The sequence below is a fragment of the Saccostrea cucullata genome, unplaced genomic scaffold, assembly GCF_032062105.1.
Source record: "Saccostrea cucullata isolate Sc308-1 unplaced genomic scaffold, CSIRO_AGI_Scuc_v1 ctg2089, whole genome shotgun sequence".
In the NCBI taxonomy this organism is placed as follows: Eukaryota; Metazoa; Mollusca; class Bivalvia; order Ostreida; family Ostreidae; genus Saccostrea; species Saccostrea cuccullata.
In genome coordinates, this window is record NW_026922317.1 from 15,341 (window position 1) to 34,173 (window position 18,833).

General features: G+C 32.5%; 1 protein-coding gene across 1 annotated transcript; it reads right to left on the reverse strand.

Annotated features, from left to right (window-relative positions):
* Nucleotides 1–9,392: 9,392 nt before the first annotated feature.
* On the reverse strand, nt 9,393–18,168 carry LOC134261594 (uncharacterized). Its single transcript, XM_062744017.1, has 6 exons — nt 16,810–18,168; nt 16,638–16,718; nt 16,170–16,259; nt 12,356–16,057; nt 11,380–12,240; nt 9,393–9,850 (listed from the first exon to the last, which is right to left on the reverse strand). The coding sequence occupies exons 1-6, from the start codon at nt 18,092–18,094 to the stop codon at nt 9,393–9,395; spliced, it is 6,477 nt and encodes a 2,158-aa protein (XP_062600001.1). The 5' UTR covers nt 18,095–18,168.
* Between the last annotated feature and the right edge of the window lie 665 nt (nt 18,169–18,833).

An 18,833-nucleotide genomic window follows, 5' to 3' on the forward strand; every position in this document is an offset into this window, starting at 1 on the left:
TTACGCTTTTTACATAACGCTGGACATGTCTTGTGACTGAAACGGTGTTGAAATGTTCAAGGGATCACAGTTCGTTTATAGTTTAATAGGGTATCAAAACAAAGCTTTGTCCATTTATCTTACTAATGTTTGAAAATATGTTGAAAGATGATAGCATGCTAAAATATGATAGCAATTACGCTGACACACACATCGATAATGAGAAAAAGTCTGAAAAAATAATGAAAATCCTACATCAGTATTTTACATTACACATAAAAAAGATAATAGTTTTACATCTAAGATTTTTAGTTTTCTATATAGGCAGTTGTAAAATACATGTTCTTTAATCGGTCCGATAGTTAACGTGACATGACAAAAACCAAGACATTGAGATAAGACGAACATTGTTAATTATTAAAAATCTTTGTAACAAAAAAAAAACGTGATGTAAATATCTTATATGATTGGGGAAATTTGTGGTGTATTGAGATAACAGCTGCAGGTTCACGTGATAAAAAAAGGGCGCATTTTTTTTTAAAAAATGTTTGAAATGAAAAGCGCGGGTATGTATTTGGATACGTATGTATCTTATAGGCGGGGAAAATGTTCAGAGATAACGGGTACACGTGAAACTTTTTTACACCCTTGTAATCATACATAACATTTGTTTTCACAGAATATATAATAAATGTTGTTTAGTGAAAGATTTTTGGGACACTTGGTAACGCTGATCGAGTATCTTACATAGACACACAAATTAAACATGTGATGTTTTAGGTGCATTTTTCAACTTTAGAATTCACGTTCCTTATGGAGGCTGGGGGTCGACAAATTAATCACAAATTAGCCACCAGATTTAACTTATTTTTTTTAGATATGGTATCTTAAGCTGTCAACTATCATTTGGCAAAGAAAAAATTCATACATTTTAGTTTTAAAATTTGATCATTTTTGTATATCTTTATATGGAGCTCTTCTTTTAAAGGAGATCGAAATAGTTTGAAAATAACTGCCACACCCAGCCTCTTTAATTGTATCTGTATATGTGATTAAGTAAGATTATGTTCCGATAAAAAGATTTTAGTCAATAAACTTTACCGCTCCTTCCAGTCTTGAATTAGAGCATCGACGTGACTGAAACTAATTGAATACTAGAGGGTTTTTTGGACTAAATGACTGAGCAATACCAAGACAACACTTAAGAATTAAAATTAAAATTAGATATTTTTTTTTACAATCCATTTTTTTTAGTAATATTCCCTTTATTTTCATGTAACGATATTCAAAGTGAAAGTCCGATTAGCCTTTTTATGTTTATACTTATCGGCAGTTAGGGGTAAAATTATATTCTTTCATTTATTATTATTAAAATTATTATTATTATTATTAAAATTAGGATGACCTCATCAGCGCAAAGATCATTTACGGATTTTAAGAGAGAATGGTGTGAAAAAGCTAAATCTCTCAACACTTTGAAATCAGGGTAAATATCTTTATAGCTTCTGGGTCTAGGTATTTAATTAGTATAGAAAAGTTGTAATTTTAGTAAAGAGGTATAATGCTTTCAAAAATTGTCCATAAGTTGTTGAAAGTAATTATATTCCGTGATCATTAGATTTTGTTATTAGTTAAATTACTTGTATGGGTAAATAAATCTGGTAGTAAATAAAGGACTGTTTTTTCTTTAGGTTATTCCTCTTTCTTTGTAAAATTTCTTTTTAATATCGTAGGGAGCAAATGAATAAGCCAAGTAGAAAAAGAAAGCCTAGTGAGGCTGAAGATTCTTATACATTAAATGAAAGGTAGGTTCTTTATGAAACGTATTGTTATGTATAAAGAAGTACTGGATAATTTTTTAAAATCAGATAACTATTTTTAATTCACTTCAATAAATAGGTGGTTTTAATTTTATTTGTTTTGTTAGCTGTACATATATTTTTCGAATTCCTCTTTTCCCGGGCAATAAAGAGAAGAAGATTATGCAAAGAAGAAGACGAGTTTATATCTTATTTCCGGAAGGAAACTCATGGATCCTTTTTTTTGTTCATACAAAAGTTTAACATAATTTATGAAGTAAGTATCTTCTTAGGTTTATTTCTTACTGTATATTTTTTTTTATGATTTAATAACCCCTAAAGGTACGAGCAGTTAGAGAATAGAGTGAGGGAAGAGAGAGGATTGACCTTTATAGAATATGCAGATACAGTCATGTTTTTGGAAAACAGCAACAACATAGCTTCATGCATTGTGTCGATGGGGGATATTAATTGCGGTATAAGTTTAAGCACCTCCCACAGCATGGTTCCTTGTGACTTACCGATGGTGAATAATGTTTCAAGCACCGTATCAGTGATGAACGAGGATCTGCGTACGATCCCCTTAGAGCATGAAATTAACGCTCTATCTCAGTTGGTGGAATGCACAGAAAAGACGCGGAACAAACGTCTGTGTTAGTGATGTATATAAAAGATTACATGAAGAAATTTTAGTAATATTTGTATTTATTGCATATACTCGAAAATTAGTATTGAATTCAGCGCTACAGTTTTGTACATTGTATTGTTGTATTTATTATTTTATTTTGGTTTATTTGAAGTCTATAATATTGTTTAAAAAATTTGTTATGTCTATAAAATGAAAATAAAATTGAGTAATATTTGTATTTATTGTATGTACTCGGAAATTATTATTGAATTCAGCGCTAAAGTTTTCTTTACATTGTAGTGTTGTTTTTATTATTTTATTCTGGTTTACTTGAAGTCTATAATATTGTTTAAAAAATTTGTTATGTCTATAAAATGAAAATAAATTTTTTTAATTGTTTTTAAATATGGGTACTTACTTAAATGTTAGAAATCTGTAAGCCTGAAGAGACCAGTAGGTGTTATGGACTCTTGGATAATCTGCCTTTTCGAGGTTGTCGATGTTTTCTGAAAGTGATGGTCTCTTTTTATATATACCTTTTTTAAGAAAAAGGTGTAACCGTTAATACCCTGAGATAAGTTTTGGATGTAACCATTAACACCCTAAAAAAAGGTTTTCTTTCTTTTGTTGTTTCTTTTTTTTTGTGATTGTTGATCACTGATAAGAAAATGACTGTGACTTTTGATGAATATGACCAAAATGACTGTGACCTTTGTATCGACCTTTCGGTACTGATAAGAAAACTGACTGTGACCTCTTTCATGGCCTTAGGTTCTGATAAGAGATTGACTGTGACAAAAGCCGGTTATCGTTACCTTTTTCTGATTTTCAGGATATCAGAGTTAACAGTGCTTTAAAAAAAATCGAATTTCTGTTTTTAAGCATTTTTTGGAGAAAGTGTACAGAATTCTTTTACAAGTGTAAAATTTATGACGGTAAAAATTACTAACATTCAGATGCTGTTAATAGACATCATTTACAGAGGATTTTAGTTTGCATCACCATCACACCAAAATAATCTTGTAAATGTATATAACCATGTTCATCCTTAGTTGGTGTGTTATTCGTGTATAGTCTTTTGAGGGTTTTTATCCTTAGCTAGTAACACTGTGCCGGATAATTATGCCACTTCAAAAGTGGCATTTTGGCGCCCGCCAAATTCTCATTTCACATAAAAATCATGTATACCAAGTGGTAGACCATCACTCACAGAGTTCATAACTACCTTTGTTATAGGTAAATCTCACCTGTCAGGTGAGATAATCACCTTTGAACAAAAAATTCCCATAGGAAAAATAAAGTTCCTATAGGAAAAATAAAATTCCTGAGGGATATTATCAAAATCCTGCAGGATTTCTTAATTTCATGTGGGATATTTAAGAAATCCTACAGGAAATTAAATTACTATGGGAGAATTTAATCTCCTGTAGGAATACAATTTCCTATAGGAGAGAGAAAAAATCCCTCAGGAAAAATATATCCCATAGGATTTCTTAAATTCCTGTGGGATTCTCTTTTTCGGTCAGAAATTCCTGTAGGAATTTTTTTCACTTTTGAATTATTTACTTGCTCCTAAGGGAGAAAAATATCCTGTAGGAAATTTTAAATTCCTATAGGATTTCTTCTTCTCCTATATGAATTTGATTCAACTGCATTTAGCTACAGCTAAAAATCAGCAATATACCTTATATTGTGTCAACATGGTCCAAAGAAAGAATCGCTTTGAAAAAAATATAGATGAAAACACACATTTACAGATGAATATTGATAAATTATAACATTTTGCAGCTGGCCAATTATTAATTCACATCCAATGAAAACAAATAGCTATCATAACTGTCAAATTCTAAAAAGAACCCCAGAAAGTTTTATAATATTTCCCTACCTACAATGTATTCAGTTTTTAATGCCTATATGTATTTAATAAATCAGTAATGAACAATTTCCAAGATATTTTTTTATTTGTGCAATGCTTTCAAATTATGTCTTCAATATTTCCAAAAATATGATAATCTATAATCCACAGTGGCAAGACTTGCTACCAAAATGTATAGGACTTCCAACTACATGTACCTCAATCATGTTTATCATTAAAACAATATAAGTAATTATTGTGTTACTGCTTGTCTTCCATACTTTTCATATGGTATGTGCATATTGAATGTAACAGTTAGGCCTATTAATAACCCACTTAAATAATTATCAGATTATATTATGTATATGTTCAATTTTAACATTAACTTTAATTTTCATTTCTGACAAAGATTTTAGAATGTAGAATATTATGATACCCAAATACTTACACACTTGAACTTGCATCCGATTGTGATGTTAATGAACTAATTCAGGCATATTAAACCAATATTTCAATAAATTGCGTATCAACGAAACTATATTGATTTAAATGTACTTGAATTAATCCGTAGTTTTTGTACTTTGAGCTTTCTTACAATCTTTGACATCATTCACTTCTGCAATTCTGTCTTTCCTCAAATTCTTTCTGCGAAAACAAGCGTATTACAGACATTGATCGGTAACAGATCGCTTCGTCCCCAAATGAGTGGATTCGCCCCCAGATGTTGCGCTCCAATTTCAATGCGGGTTAATAACCTGTTGAAGAATGGATACTTTAGAGTGTTTTTCCTGAGAAGCACAATTCTCTTGCATGTTTGTTAAAACCAAGGGATGTCAATGTTTTTTTTTCAGGAGCTGGATGCAATATGAGCTTTCATTCTAGTTCTCAGCTATTTTAAATTCACAATATGATATTTACAAGAAAGATGTTATTTATCATCAGTGCAGTGTGAGACCAAATTTCACATGTATTTGTCTAAAAAATAAAAATGAAAAATTATGATCATTTAAGACAATCAAGATACTAATAGCGATTTACTGAGATTATTAACATGTTGATTTATGTTCTTTTTTCTTTCTGACACTGTATTTTTTTATATTTAGATAGATTGATTGCATGTTGTTTAAAGTCTCTCTTAAATTTTCTCCAGAAGTTTCACACATATGGAGACACCACCACTTGTCCGTGGAGAGCTACAAAATTTGTCCTGTACTAGGCACTTATACTCAACGGCCACTATATGGCAGTGAGAGACCTTTTTCGTAGTGGCACCTACAGGGATACAGGCCTCGGTTTCTAGGTCTCATCCGAAGAACTGGTTTCCAAGTGCAACAGTGGCCTTTGAACTCCCAATGTCAACTTCTTACTTAGCAACTCAAGAGCAGACACTCTAACCACAGTGCCACAAGGGTGACTTGCATTTACAAGAAAAACAACACATGATAATGGAAGCATTCTTTGAGATAATTTTTTTTTGGGGGGGGGAGAGAGAGAGAGAGAGAGAGAGAGAGAGAGAGGGCCTTTCTAATATTATATCTTTTTATATATCTAGAAAGATCATGCTTTTACAAGAAAAATTATATCATATTTATCATCTTTTATTTCAAAATAAAAAAAAATATGGCCATTTAAGGGAACACACTATTATCAATTTACTCCATTCAACATGATAATGGAAGCATTCTTGTAAATAATTTTTCATTTTTTGGCTTTTTGACTTGAAATCTTTTAATATTTAGAAAGATCATGCTTTAACAAGAAAAATAATACCAAATTTGTTTTCATTTATTTGAAAATAAAAAAGATATGGCCATTTAAGGGAACACACCATTATCGATTTACTCCATTCAACATGATAATGGAAGCATTCTTGTAAATAATTTTTCATTTTTGACTTTTTGACTTGAAATCTTTTAATATTTAGAAAGATCATGCTTTAACAAGAAAAATAATACCAAATTTGTTTTCATTTATTCGAAAATAAAAAAAATATGGCCATTTAAGGGAACACACCATTATCGATTTACTCCGTTCAAGATGATAATGAAAGCATTCTTGGAAAAAAAATTTTTTTTTTTGGCGTTTTGACCTGAAATCTTTTAATATTTAGAAAGATCATGCTTTAACAAGAAAAATAATACCAAATTTGTTTTCATTTATTTGAAAATAAAACCAGAAGTCTCTGTCGAGACTGAAGCTCTACTGGTTTGAACTTATAGCAAAGGAAGAGAAAGTACTTAAGCAGCTGGGATTTGAAACTTTATAAACAGCATTAAATAGAATAATGATCGTTGATAAAGTCTCTTTATGTTCTTAGTGTAGTCTACTTGTGTGCCAAGTTATATTGAAATCAGACCAAAACTGTAGGAGGAGTAGCATTTTAAAACAATTTTACAGACATTTCTATTTTCAGTAACCACGGCAACATCGTTCATCAAAATTAAAATTCGATATACAGAATTATGTATCTTAGTGTATTCTACTTGTGTGCTAAGTTATATTGAAATCAGACCAAAACTGTAGGAGGAGTAGCATTTTGAAACAATTTTACAGATATTTCTATTTTTAGTAACCACGACAACACCATTCGTCGAAATGAAATCAAAAACCGATTTTCAGAATTATGTATCTTAGTGTATTCTACTTGTTTGCCAAGTTATACTGAAATCAGACCAAAACTGTAGGAGGAGTAGCATTTTGAAAGAATTTCACAGAAATTCCTATTTTTAGTAACCACGGCAACACTGTTCATCGAAATCAAAAACCGATGCACAGAATTATGTATCTTAGTGTAGTCTACTTGTGTGCCAAGTTATACTGAAATCAGACCAAAACTGTAGGAGGAGTAGCATTTTGAAACAATTTTACAGAAATTTCTATTTTTAGTAACCACGGCAACACCGTTCATCGAATTCAAAAACCGATACACAGAATTATGTAACTTAGTGTATTCTACTTGTGTGCCAATTTATATCGAAATCAGATCAAAACTGTAAAAAGAGTATTTTGAAAAAAAATTACAGAAAATTTTATTTTTTGTAACCATGGCGACATTGTTCATCAAAAGCAAAAACCAATACACAGAATTATGTATCTTAGTAAAGTCTGCTGTGTGCCAAGTTACCAGGGGTATACTGAAATCAGATCAAAACTGTAGGAGGAGTAGCATTTTGTAAGAATTTCACAGAAATTTCTATTTTTAGTAACCACGGCAACACCGTTCATCGAAATCAAAAACCGATACACAGAATTATGTATCTTAGTGTAGTCTACTTGTGTGCCAAGTTATACTGAAATCAGACCAAAACTGTAGGAGGAGTAGCATTTTGAAAGAATTTCACAGAAATTTCTATTTTTAGTAACCACGGCAACACCGTTCATCGAAATCAAAAACCGATACACAGAATTATGTATCTTAGTGTAGTCTACTTGTGTGCCAAGTTATATTGAAATTAGACCAAAACTGTAGGAGGAGTAGTATTTTGAAAAATTGTTTACAGACAGACGGACAGACAGACGGACAGACGGACGGACGCCGGACGCATTACTATCGCATAAGCTCTTCTGGTCTCTGACCAGTAGAGCTAAAAATATGGCCATTTAAGGGAACACACCATTATCATGATTATCGATTTACACCGTTCAACATTATAATGGAAGCTAGCATTCTTGGAAATAATTATATTTTTTTTTTTTTGGCTTTTTGACTTGAAATCTTTTAATATTTTGAAAGATCTTGCTTTGACAAGAAAAATAATACCAAATTTGTCTTAATTTTTTTGAAAATAAAAAAAAATATGGCCATTTAAGGGAACACACCATTTTCGATTTACACCATTCAACATGATAATGGAAGCATTCTTGGAATTAATTTTTTTTTTTTTGGCTTTTTGACTTGAAATCTTTTAATATTTAGAAAGATCATGCTTTAACAAGAAAAATAATACCAAATTTGTTTTCATTTATTTGAAAATAAAAAAGATATGGCCATTTAAGGGAACACACCATTATCGATTTACTCCATTCAACATGATAATGGAAGCATTCTTGTAAATAATTTTTCATTTTTTGGCTTTTTGACTTGAAATCTTTTAATATTTCGAAAGATCATGCTTTAACAAGAAAAATAATACCAAATTTGTTTTCATTTATTTGAAAATAAAAAAGATATGGCCATTTAAGGGAACACACCATTATCGATTTTCTCCATTCAACATGATAATGGAAGCATTCTTGTAAATAATTTTTCATTTTTTGGCTTCTTGACTTGAAATCTTTTAATATTTAGAAAGATCATGCTTTAACAAGAAAAATAATACCACATTTGTTTTCATTTATTTGAAAATAAAAAAAATATGGCCATTTAAGGGAACACACCATTATCGATTTACTCCGTTCAACATGATAATGGAAGAATTCTTGTAAATAATTTTTCTTTTTTTTGGCTTTTTGACTTGAAATCTTTTAATATTTAGAAAGATCATGCTTTAACAAGAAAAATAATACCAAATTTGTTTTCATTTATTTGAAAATAAAAAAAATATGGCCATTTAAGGGAACACACCATTATCGATTTACACCATTCAACATGATAATGGAAGCATTCTTGGAAATAATTTTTTTTTTTTTTGGCTTTTTGACTTGAAATCTTTTAATATTTAGAAAGATCATGCTTTAACAAGAAAAACTAGTGGGTATTGTTTTTTTGAACAAAAAACACGTCTCCCCTTCATATAATGCATTTGAAACAGAATAGGCCAGTACAAGAAGAAGAACCTGACGAAGACTTTCAGTATTAAAGGAATGGAAGAGAGATGGAACGTCATGAGAAAATAAGAAATGCTAATAACATGTAAATTGCATTTTTATTGACATATAAAATGTAATAAACTTATTCATGGATTAGTTTTTTTCCTCATTACATTTTACTTTCATTTTTTCAGACAAAATGGCATTGTTTGCCTCATTATGAAATGTATTCTTTACTAATTGCACGTCAAATGATTGGAATCTTATCCAGAAGATAAATATGTTAAAGTTTAAATTATGTTATTATCTTTTATATAATCATATCGTAGATACTGTCAAAATTTGATATTACACAAACCTGATGTTATAACAGATACAAATCCTAACACAGTTTATATGCAACAGTAATCCAATGATCACCGGTAAGTACTGCTGAAGAGTCTGTTGGTGTTGTATTCACAATAGCAATACGAAGGTTTGAGTCTCTCCTTGTTCTTCTACCAGAAAGGGAACGACGCAATCCCAGGATGAAGAAATTAATGGGCATGGGTCCATCAATCCATGTAAATGGCAGAGAACTGGACTGAATATTGTGAAGACTGGCCAATATTTCAATTATCTGAGTATCCATCAGAAAAAGTGGTTCACGGCCTGGTATACCAATAATACAATTATACTGATGAATAATGGATTTGTCCAGCGTTGGTTCAATTTCAATTTCCACCAGTTGTTTGCATTGTGAAGTATCCATGCAGTGTTTGCTGCTACATATCCACAGGAAACACTGTATTGCTGGGTGCCAAGTGTAGGAACAACAGTGAAGCCAACAGATTCTAGCCACTGTATAAGATAACAAGTGTTATTATTGCCACACCACATATCTACTACTCTGGCTTTTAGACCAGGAATTGGGTCAACTGATGTCAACAAAGCTGCAGGAGGTAATGGAAACTGTGGTGTGACAGAATCTGCTTCAAATCCAACAACTGTTTTGCTCATGTATGGTACATGTTTATCAGCTACAAGCTTTCTGTTTCGAAGGTTTATATCCCTTTTCGCCATCTGCTGAACTTTAGTGTTTGTTTTCACACTTGGTTTTTAGCTCTACTGGTCAGAGACCAGAAGAGCTTATGCGATAGTAATGCGTCCGGCGTCCGTCCGTCTGTCTGTCTGTCTGTCTGTAAACAATTTTTCAAAATGCTACTCCTCCTACAGTTTTGATCTGATTTCAATATAACTTGGCATATAAGTAGACTACACGAAGATACATAATTCTGTATATCGGTTATTGATTTCGATGAACGGTGTTGGCGTTGTTACTAAAAATAGAAATTTCTGTGAAATTCTTTCAAAATGCTACTCCTTCTACAGTTTTGTTCTGATTTCAATATAACTTGGCACACAAGTAGACAACACTAAGAAACAGAATTCTGTGTATCGGTTTTAGATTTCGATGAACGGTGTTGGCGTTGTTACTAAAAATAGAAATTTCTGTGAAATTCTTTCAAAATGCTACTCCTCCTACAGTTTTGTTCTGATTTCAATATAACTTGGCACACAAGTAAACTACACTAAGATACATAATTCTGTGTATCGGTTTTTGATTTCGACGAACGGTGTTGGCGTTGTTACTAAAAATAGAAATTTCTATGAAATTCTTTCAAAATGCTACTCCTCCTACAGTTTTGGTCTGATTTCAATATAACTTGGCACACAAGTAGACTACACTAAGATACATAATTCTGTGTATCGGTTTTTGATTTCGATGAACGGTGTTGGCGTTGTTACTAAAAATAGAAATTTCTATGAAATTCTTTCAAAATGCTACTCCTCCTACAGTTTTGATCTGATTTCAATATAACTTGGCACACAAGTAGACTACACTAAGATACATAATTCTGTGTATCGGTTTTTGATTTCGACGAATGGTGTAGGCGTTGTAACTAAAAATAGAAATTTCTGTGAAATTCTTTCAAAATGCTACTCCTCCTACAGTTTTGGTCTGATTTCAATATAACTTGGCACACAAGTAGACTACACTAAGGTACATAATTCTTTATATCTGTTTTTGACTTCAATGAACATTATTACCTTGGTTAATAAAGATAGCAATTTCTGTTACTCTCAAAATGCTACTTCAAATACAGTTTTAGTCTGATTATAATATAATGTGGCATGCAAGTAGACTACACTAAGAACATAAAGAAACTTATTCAAGGATCATTATTCTCTTTTTTGCAAAGTGTAAAGTTTCAATTCCCAACTGCTTAAGTACTTTCCTCTTCCTTTGCTATAAGTACAAACCAGTAGAGCTTCAGTCTCGACAGAGACTTCTGGTTTCTTTTCTGTTTTCATATGTTGATCTTCACCAATCTGCTGAACTTTAGTGATTGATTTCACACTTGGTTTTTTCTTTTCTGTTTTCATGTGTTGATCTTCACCAATCTGCTGAACTTTAGTGTTTGCTTTCACACTTGGTTTTTTCTTTTCTGTTTTCATGTGTTGATCTTCACCAATCTGCTGAACTTTAGTGTTTGCTTTCACACTTGGTTTTTTCTTTTCTGTTTTCATGTGTTGATCTTCATCTCTTGTAATAGTTATATAAATTGGCATATGAAATGAAAAATAGGAAGACAGAACTCCACTTTCAAATGATGGAATGTTACAAACAAAAATATTGTCTAGAGTTGAGCCTGCAGTGGTTGTTGGAGAATGGATGGCCTGATTGAAACCAAGGGATAGAAATGATCTATTTATTTCAGCAGTGGTGTTGTTAAAGTCACCAAGGACAACCATCCTAGGAATGTTTTTTGCTTTGCAAATATCAAGCAGGCACTGTGGTACAGACAAAAATGAAACAAGAGAGGCATTGCAGTGTCTGTATACAGTTGCAACCATCAAGTTAATTTGGGGAAGGAAAATGCAGATCATTTCAAAGTCTGTCTGAGCCTCAGTTTTCAAAATATGGAAGGTGGTATCATTTTGTATATAAACAGCAACTCCAGCCCCTCTGTCCTGGACACTGTTCACAGAGTTTAGATTGAACCCATCAACATCATAATGCGTCTGATCTGAGTCTTCTCCAAGCCATGTTTCTGTAGCACAGAAAACATTAGGTGAGTAGTATTCTAGCATTTTCTTTACATCAGGTAGGTGTTTTCTAAGTGACTGCACATTGTGATGCAGAAGTAAGAAATTATTTTCTCTCTCATTGGGTTGTAAGAAAGAATCTGTGAGTGAAAAAAACCTCCATTTGATCCAAAGACTGTTTTACACTTGAATCAGCATATATTACAGATGGGTCATAGTCAAGTAAATGCAGTCCCTGGAGGTGTGTGACCCTACTGAGCGCAACATATGCCATTCCGCCCTTAAAAACTCTTCTGAGCGACACTGCTGCTTCTTCAAATGTTTGTCCCTGCACTTTATGAATAGTACAAGCCCAAGAGAGTGTAAACGGGAACTGGAATCTTGTGATGTATCCAGTTTTGTAAGGTACTTTCTGGGATAAGATTCTAAACGATACACATTTGTCAGTGCAATGTTGTGCTGGATTACCAGTGCTTATTCTGTAACTATTTCCGATGTGCTCATCATCAAACTGTAATATAAGGAATTCTGGCAATCCATATGGCATACTTCCATTGACAATATCTATTACTGTTCCAAGTGTTCCATTTACTAGACCATCAGAGGTATCTATATTCACTGTCAACATAACTCTAGCACCTGTTGCTAGTTTTAATTCAGGTTGCAAGCAGGTATCCAAATTATCAAAGGGTGTTTGTCTTTTAAACACTTTGCCACTTGATGAATGTAATATATCAACTGCTGTGAAGCTGAATATTGGTTTTCCAAGTTGCTCTAGTTTGGATAGGTTATGATTTCTCACTTGTTCATTTGTAGAGAAAATGTGAATTATATCAGTAGGATAAGTTGAAGTATGCAAACAACTTTTCAAGAGATTTTCAACATCTTCATTCATTGGATCATCACGATTCTTTGTTCGAATTGTGTTTAAAGCTTCTGCAAAAGGTAGATCCTCTTTTTGTCTCATTATCTTCTGTAATTTGTGCACTTTAAACAAAGTCCATAGATCTTGTGGAAGAGCTCCAGGGTCAATGCAGAGTAGACTTTTGCCAAACACGGGTGGTATCTGGTAAAAATCACCAACACAGAGAACAGATATGCCTCCAAATGGTTTTGAATTCTGCAGTGATTTTATTTGGTTCAACCTTCCTGATATGTACGATAGAACAGTTTTACTGACCATTGATATTTCATCTATAATTAGTAGCCGAATGTTTGAAAACCTGGCTCGCAGAGTATTTAAATCATTTTCACAAAGAGGTTGATACTTTGTTTTCATATTTTTCTTTAGTCCAAAAGCTGAATGAATAGTTTGACCATTGATGTTCATAGCTGCTTTGCCAGTGTAAGCAACTTTAAGAATAATCACATCGTCCGGTGTTTCACGTATCTTGTGAAATAATTTGTTTGCCATGTGGTAAATGCAGTGAATGAGCAAAGACTTTCCAGCTCCTGCTCCCCCCGTCAGAAATATATGAAAATTGTCATGAGAGTTTGAGTGTAAAACCTGCAAGCACCACTTCTTCACAAAATTGAACAGTTGCATTTGTTCTGTATTCAGTGATCTGTACATTTGCAAAAGCTTTTCATCAGTTATGATATTTGGATCTGGCTCAGTGTACACATTGTGTGAGTTTGAAGTTTTGTTTGTTTGTGGTGTAGATTTCATTTCAGGAATGTCTACTGTTGAAAGAAACTCATCCTCATCAAACAATTCCTTTTCTTCCTCGTTTTCGATTCTTTCTTGTTCTGAGCTGGGTGCCACTTGAGCCCATGCTTCTTCCAGTGGTGGCATGTCTTTCATCATGGACCAGGTCTCATCAAGCTGATCAGTTAGTTTCTGGAATTGTTTCATATTTTCATTAACAACATCACAAATTGAGGTTGATTCTAATTTCCCTGTTTCATAGAACTGTTGATATGAGTCAAAGTCTGATGGAAGGAATCTGTTTTCTCTGTGTGGATAATATAGTCTCAACAGATTGAAAAAATATCTTTCGGGATCTTTGGATTGTGAAACCTTTGGATATCTAATGACTGCATCTTTTTTTGCCCTCCTTGTAATTGTACCCATATTGTGTAGCAACTGAATTTTTTTTCCTGTCTCTGTCTTTGATTCTTCCTCTTGATCTGCATCTTCAGTACGGGGGGAGTTTGCTATCACTCTATACCTTGATACAAATGTTGCTAAACACATATTGGCAAATTCATTTGCCAAAGGTCTTGCTAGATATCTGTCTATGATACTTGTCATCCATACGTTGTCATCACCACGGGATGCATTGGATTTTATAATATGCATAGGAAGTGTTATTCTGGTATTTTCTGTATCCGTTGGAATCCATACCACATCTCGAGAACAGTGTTTCAGCTTCAAACCACAAACTCTGTAGACTGCTTCCATAACACTTATCTCCCGATGGGTCAGATACACATTTCCAAGTTTTCTGAGCTCTTGTATTGCCTCTTCATTATTTTGTCTCGCTTCTCTTTGCGCAGCTTTAATAAGCTCTCCCAATTCTTTTTCAGCCTTGGTAATGTAGGACATAATGTACATTATACAGCTATATGGATCTAGGATAAACTGTATATCCATGTTACCATTCCATCCGCGTAGAAGTGCAGGATTATATGGATTCACCCAACAATCTTTGGGTTCTCTTCTCTGAACCACTGTAGGTCTTTGTGACAATACATTTAGTGCCTCCTGTAAGATCTCTTGGGTAATGTTTCCATGCCTCAAAATGTCTGCTGTGCACAATTCTGACTCAGTGGTAAGTAAATCCCAGAAAGTTTTCAGAATGTCTTTTGCATCTTTTTTGGACATTTTCTTTAAGTTTTTTGATTGATTTGGTTCTGTCTCTTCATCTGTTGTTGGACTTGCAATAAATGTTTTCATCGAGCATGGGCGGGGAAAATTGAAACGACAATCTTTTCCTCCTTTTTTGCATGATTTGGTGTGTGCTTTACTATGTTGTTGTACTGAGGAAACTATATCGAACAATTCTTTATCTTCTTCCTCATTTGGTATTTCACAAGAAATATACTTGTCGATAAAAGCTGTCACTTCACTATCTGGGGATTTCTGCCATTCAGGGGCATTTTCAATCCAAACAAGACCATGATAATGTGGCCAACCTCGTGCTTGAAACTCAATTCTGCCAAAGATATCAGTTACCTTCCCAATAGGATTTGATGGACTCATAATGACTTGATTGATAAAATCATGAAGCCTTTTATCGAACATGCGTGTAGCAGTCACAATGTTGCTATTTATTATGTTGTAGTACTGTTGCCAATCAGGCTCATGTGGAACTTCCAAACCTTGCTGCAGACAAATTGCTTCAATGATTTCTGACCACCTTCTTTCTGCAGCTGAGAAAGTTATAAAAAATGTGGGTATGCCAAGCTGCTTAAGCATGGCAAAAAGATCTCGCATGGTTTTTTCCCAGTATGCTGGGGAACCTCGAATGGTTTGCAAAAAGCGATAACATTCATCTTTTTTAAGCATCTTTTTCATTTTGGAAGAATCCAAGAAGCTAGCTGAAGTCAAGTGGCTGAAATCAACTGTCTTTCGCATAGCAATGGACACAGAAGAAAATACTTCCTCCAGTTCTGCTGTATACTGTGCAAAAAATATATACTCTGGATCACTAGCAAACCTAGGATCACTCGAAAACAATCTACTGTTGAAATATCGTTTCATTGATATTTTTGTATTGCGTTTGTCTGTGTAGGTTTTTTCTCCATTAGGAAAATGAATTGGAAATGCCTGTCCTTCAGTACTGATGACTTTTATTGGTGTGTTTCCTTCTGCTGGTGCAATACAAAAAATGGAGTTTGGATTTTCATCAGCAAAATACTGTGCTGGGTCTGATGGTTGAAGAGATGTGTCAAGTGGTGGTACAGAATCTTGAGATTCTTCTGTTGATTCATCTTCTTCTTCTTTGTCAGGATCTGTTGAAATCAGAAATGGATAATTTACCTGTTTCTAATGCAGACACAATGTACTATCTACCAATAGTTTTCTTTTCCATGCATTTCAAAATTACAGCTCAAAAGATCTTACCATCACAATCTGTATTGGTATTGCTTTCCATGTTTCCATTATTTCTCGATTTCTCCTTCACTGGTTCAGATTCCCCTTCCTGAACAGAATCTGTTTTGTAATTCAATATGACTTTAGTACAGTTGTTTCAATTTAATAGTCTTTCAGATAATATTCATACATTCATATTCATATGTTCAAAATGTAATGTATATAATATCTGTAACAATATTTTTATAAAGATAGTTATTAAAATAATATTTCATATATTTTTCTAAACTATAAGTTTTTCTTATTGAAGTGTGCAATGTATTTACTGTATTTTTTTAAATATAAATTTTTCTTTTATAACCATGTACAAAAGTTTGCTAGAATTTAAACAAATATATTATTGAACGCATTAATTTCATACACTATTTTTTTTTACATAAAATATTATAGAAATTAAACATTACTTTGAGATTTTTTTTAAAAAGCATTTTAACTTACCACTGCTATCTAGAGCAGAGTTGTTTTCACTATCATCTAGATATTTGTCACTTTCAAAAATATCTTCGTTGATTTCGATTTCTGAAAATAAAAACATTTATTAATATAATTTTACATTTTATAGGAAACAAGAAATGATTTCATACTTCATAAACTGATAAAAATGACTAACCTGCAAAATGTGGATTTCTTTTCTTTAGAAAATCAAGTGCTTTAAGGATTCTATTTGGACATACTTCCTGGTACAGATGATGCCCTTTAAAAGACAACTTGCGCTTTAGTTTCATCTTGATGAATGATTCGTCTGAAATGTTTCTAGGCAAAGTTGTCGTAACTTTCCTAATATCTGAGCACACTGAGATCACTGGTCCATGAATGCCTTTTTGTGTATGTTTTGGCAAATTAACTATTTTCATAAAAGGAATTACTGGGGATACCAGGTGTCTTTCCAGTTTATTAAGTTCACTTAATTCGGCTCCGACAGTGGTTAGATTCATATTGTTGGCTAATGCCTGTGCTGGAATTTTTCCATTTTTGATGGTCTTGTCACATAAAATGCAAATATGTTCTTTATTGGTTGATGAAAGGCTGTTCAATAAAGTAGATACCTGTGCTTTTTTGTACTTGTTTTCGACAAATTTTTGAACCTGGGAACGGAACATAATACGTCCACATACAATGCAGGGATAAATTGGATATTCTTTGCATGATGTTCTAAATTTTTGAAGTGCTGCATTACCATCCGACAATTTAGCTTTCTTTCTGTGATAGTTTTGCAAATTATTTTCTGCCTTCCTTTTTCTTGTTTCTGGTATCTTATATTTTTGTTTTACATGTTCTTTTTGCTTTTGTGCTTTTTCTGGAATCTTGTATTTTTTCCTGACATGTTGTTTCTTTCTATCTGCAATCTCTGGTATACTGTATTTTTCCTTCATATTATTTTTCTTTTTTTCTGCAATTTCTGGAATACTGTATTGTTCCTTCATATTCTGTTTCACTTTTTCTGCAATCTCTGGAATCTTATATTTTCCCCTGATATTCCTTTTCTTTTTTGCAGCAATCTCTGGAATACTGTATTGTTTTTTCATACTTTTTTTCTTTTTTTCTGCTATCTCTGGAATACTGTATTGTTCCTTCATATTCTGTTTCACTTTTTCTGCAATCTCTGGAATCTTATATTTTTCCCTGATATTCCTTTTCTTTTTTGCAGCAATCTCTGGAATACTGTATTGTTTTTTCATACTTTTTTTCTTTTTTTCTGCTATCTCTGGAATACTGTATTGTTCCTTCATATTCTGTTTCACTTTTTCTGCAATCTCTGGAATCTTATATTTTTCCCTGATATTCCTTTTCTTTTTTTCTGCAATTTCTGGAATACTGTATTGTTTTTTCATACTCTGTTTCTTTTTTTCTGCAATTTCTGGAATACTGTATTGTTTTCTCATACTCTCTTTCATTTTTTCTTTAATCTCTGGAATTCTGTATTTTTCCCTGATATTCTGTTTCTTTTTCTCTGCATTTTCTGGAGTACAATAATTTTCTTCCATGTACTGTTTTTTTCTTTTGGCATTTTCTTCATCTTGATACCGGTTTCTCTCATATTGTTTTTTTTCTCTCTTTATTTCGTTGGTACCATATTTTCATTTGTTGCTTTCTTAAAAGTCTCTTTTGTTCGAATTCCTGTTGTTGTGAAAGATAGTTACACAACCAATCTGGCTCTTGAACCTAAAGATAAAATTTTTATATGAATTATGAATAATGTATTATTATTTCATTTTTTTTCATGTACATCGAAAAATCAAGAGTTTGATAAGTTTTACCTTTGAACTTGAGTTTTTGTCTGGTTCTGTTGTAGTTGATTGCGAATCAGAATTTTGTGTGCATAGACCTGGTAAGAGAAAAAAAATATGCAAAGAACATATTTCATTTTAAAAATAATTAACTGATGCTTAATATCAAAATCAAATTTGTTTGTACTCAAGAATTTAAAAAAATAGAAGACATTGTTTTTCATTAAATCTATGTAGTTGCTAATGTTTACCTGCATTTTTGGTTACTTTTTCTGTGCGAGCTTTCCTTTTCCTATCCTTGTCTTTCTTTCGTTTATTTCTCCCACTCATGATACATCAGCAAACCTTAGAGTAGCCTGAAAAGATATTTATTTTTGAAAACTAATGTATTACATGAACATATAGT

Bases quoted from the DNA above. Each gene is read 5' to 3' on its own strand.
- LOC134261594 (XM_062744017.1), bottom strand. From the start codon at position 18,094: ATGAAAGAGAGTATGAGAAAACAATACAGTATTCCAGAAATTGCAGAA. The intron at 16,260-16,637 runs GTAAGTTAAAAT...ATTACAAAACAG, and splicing joins CTCTGCTCTAGATAGCAGTG to ATTCTGTTCAGGAAGGGGAA. The intron at 9,851-11,379 runs GTGAAGATCAAC...TATCTTATACAG, and splicing joins CACTAAAGTTCAGCAGATTG to TGGCTAGAATCTGTTGGCTT.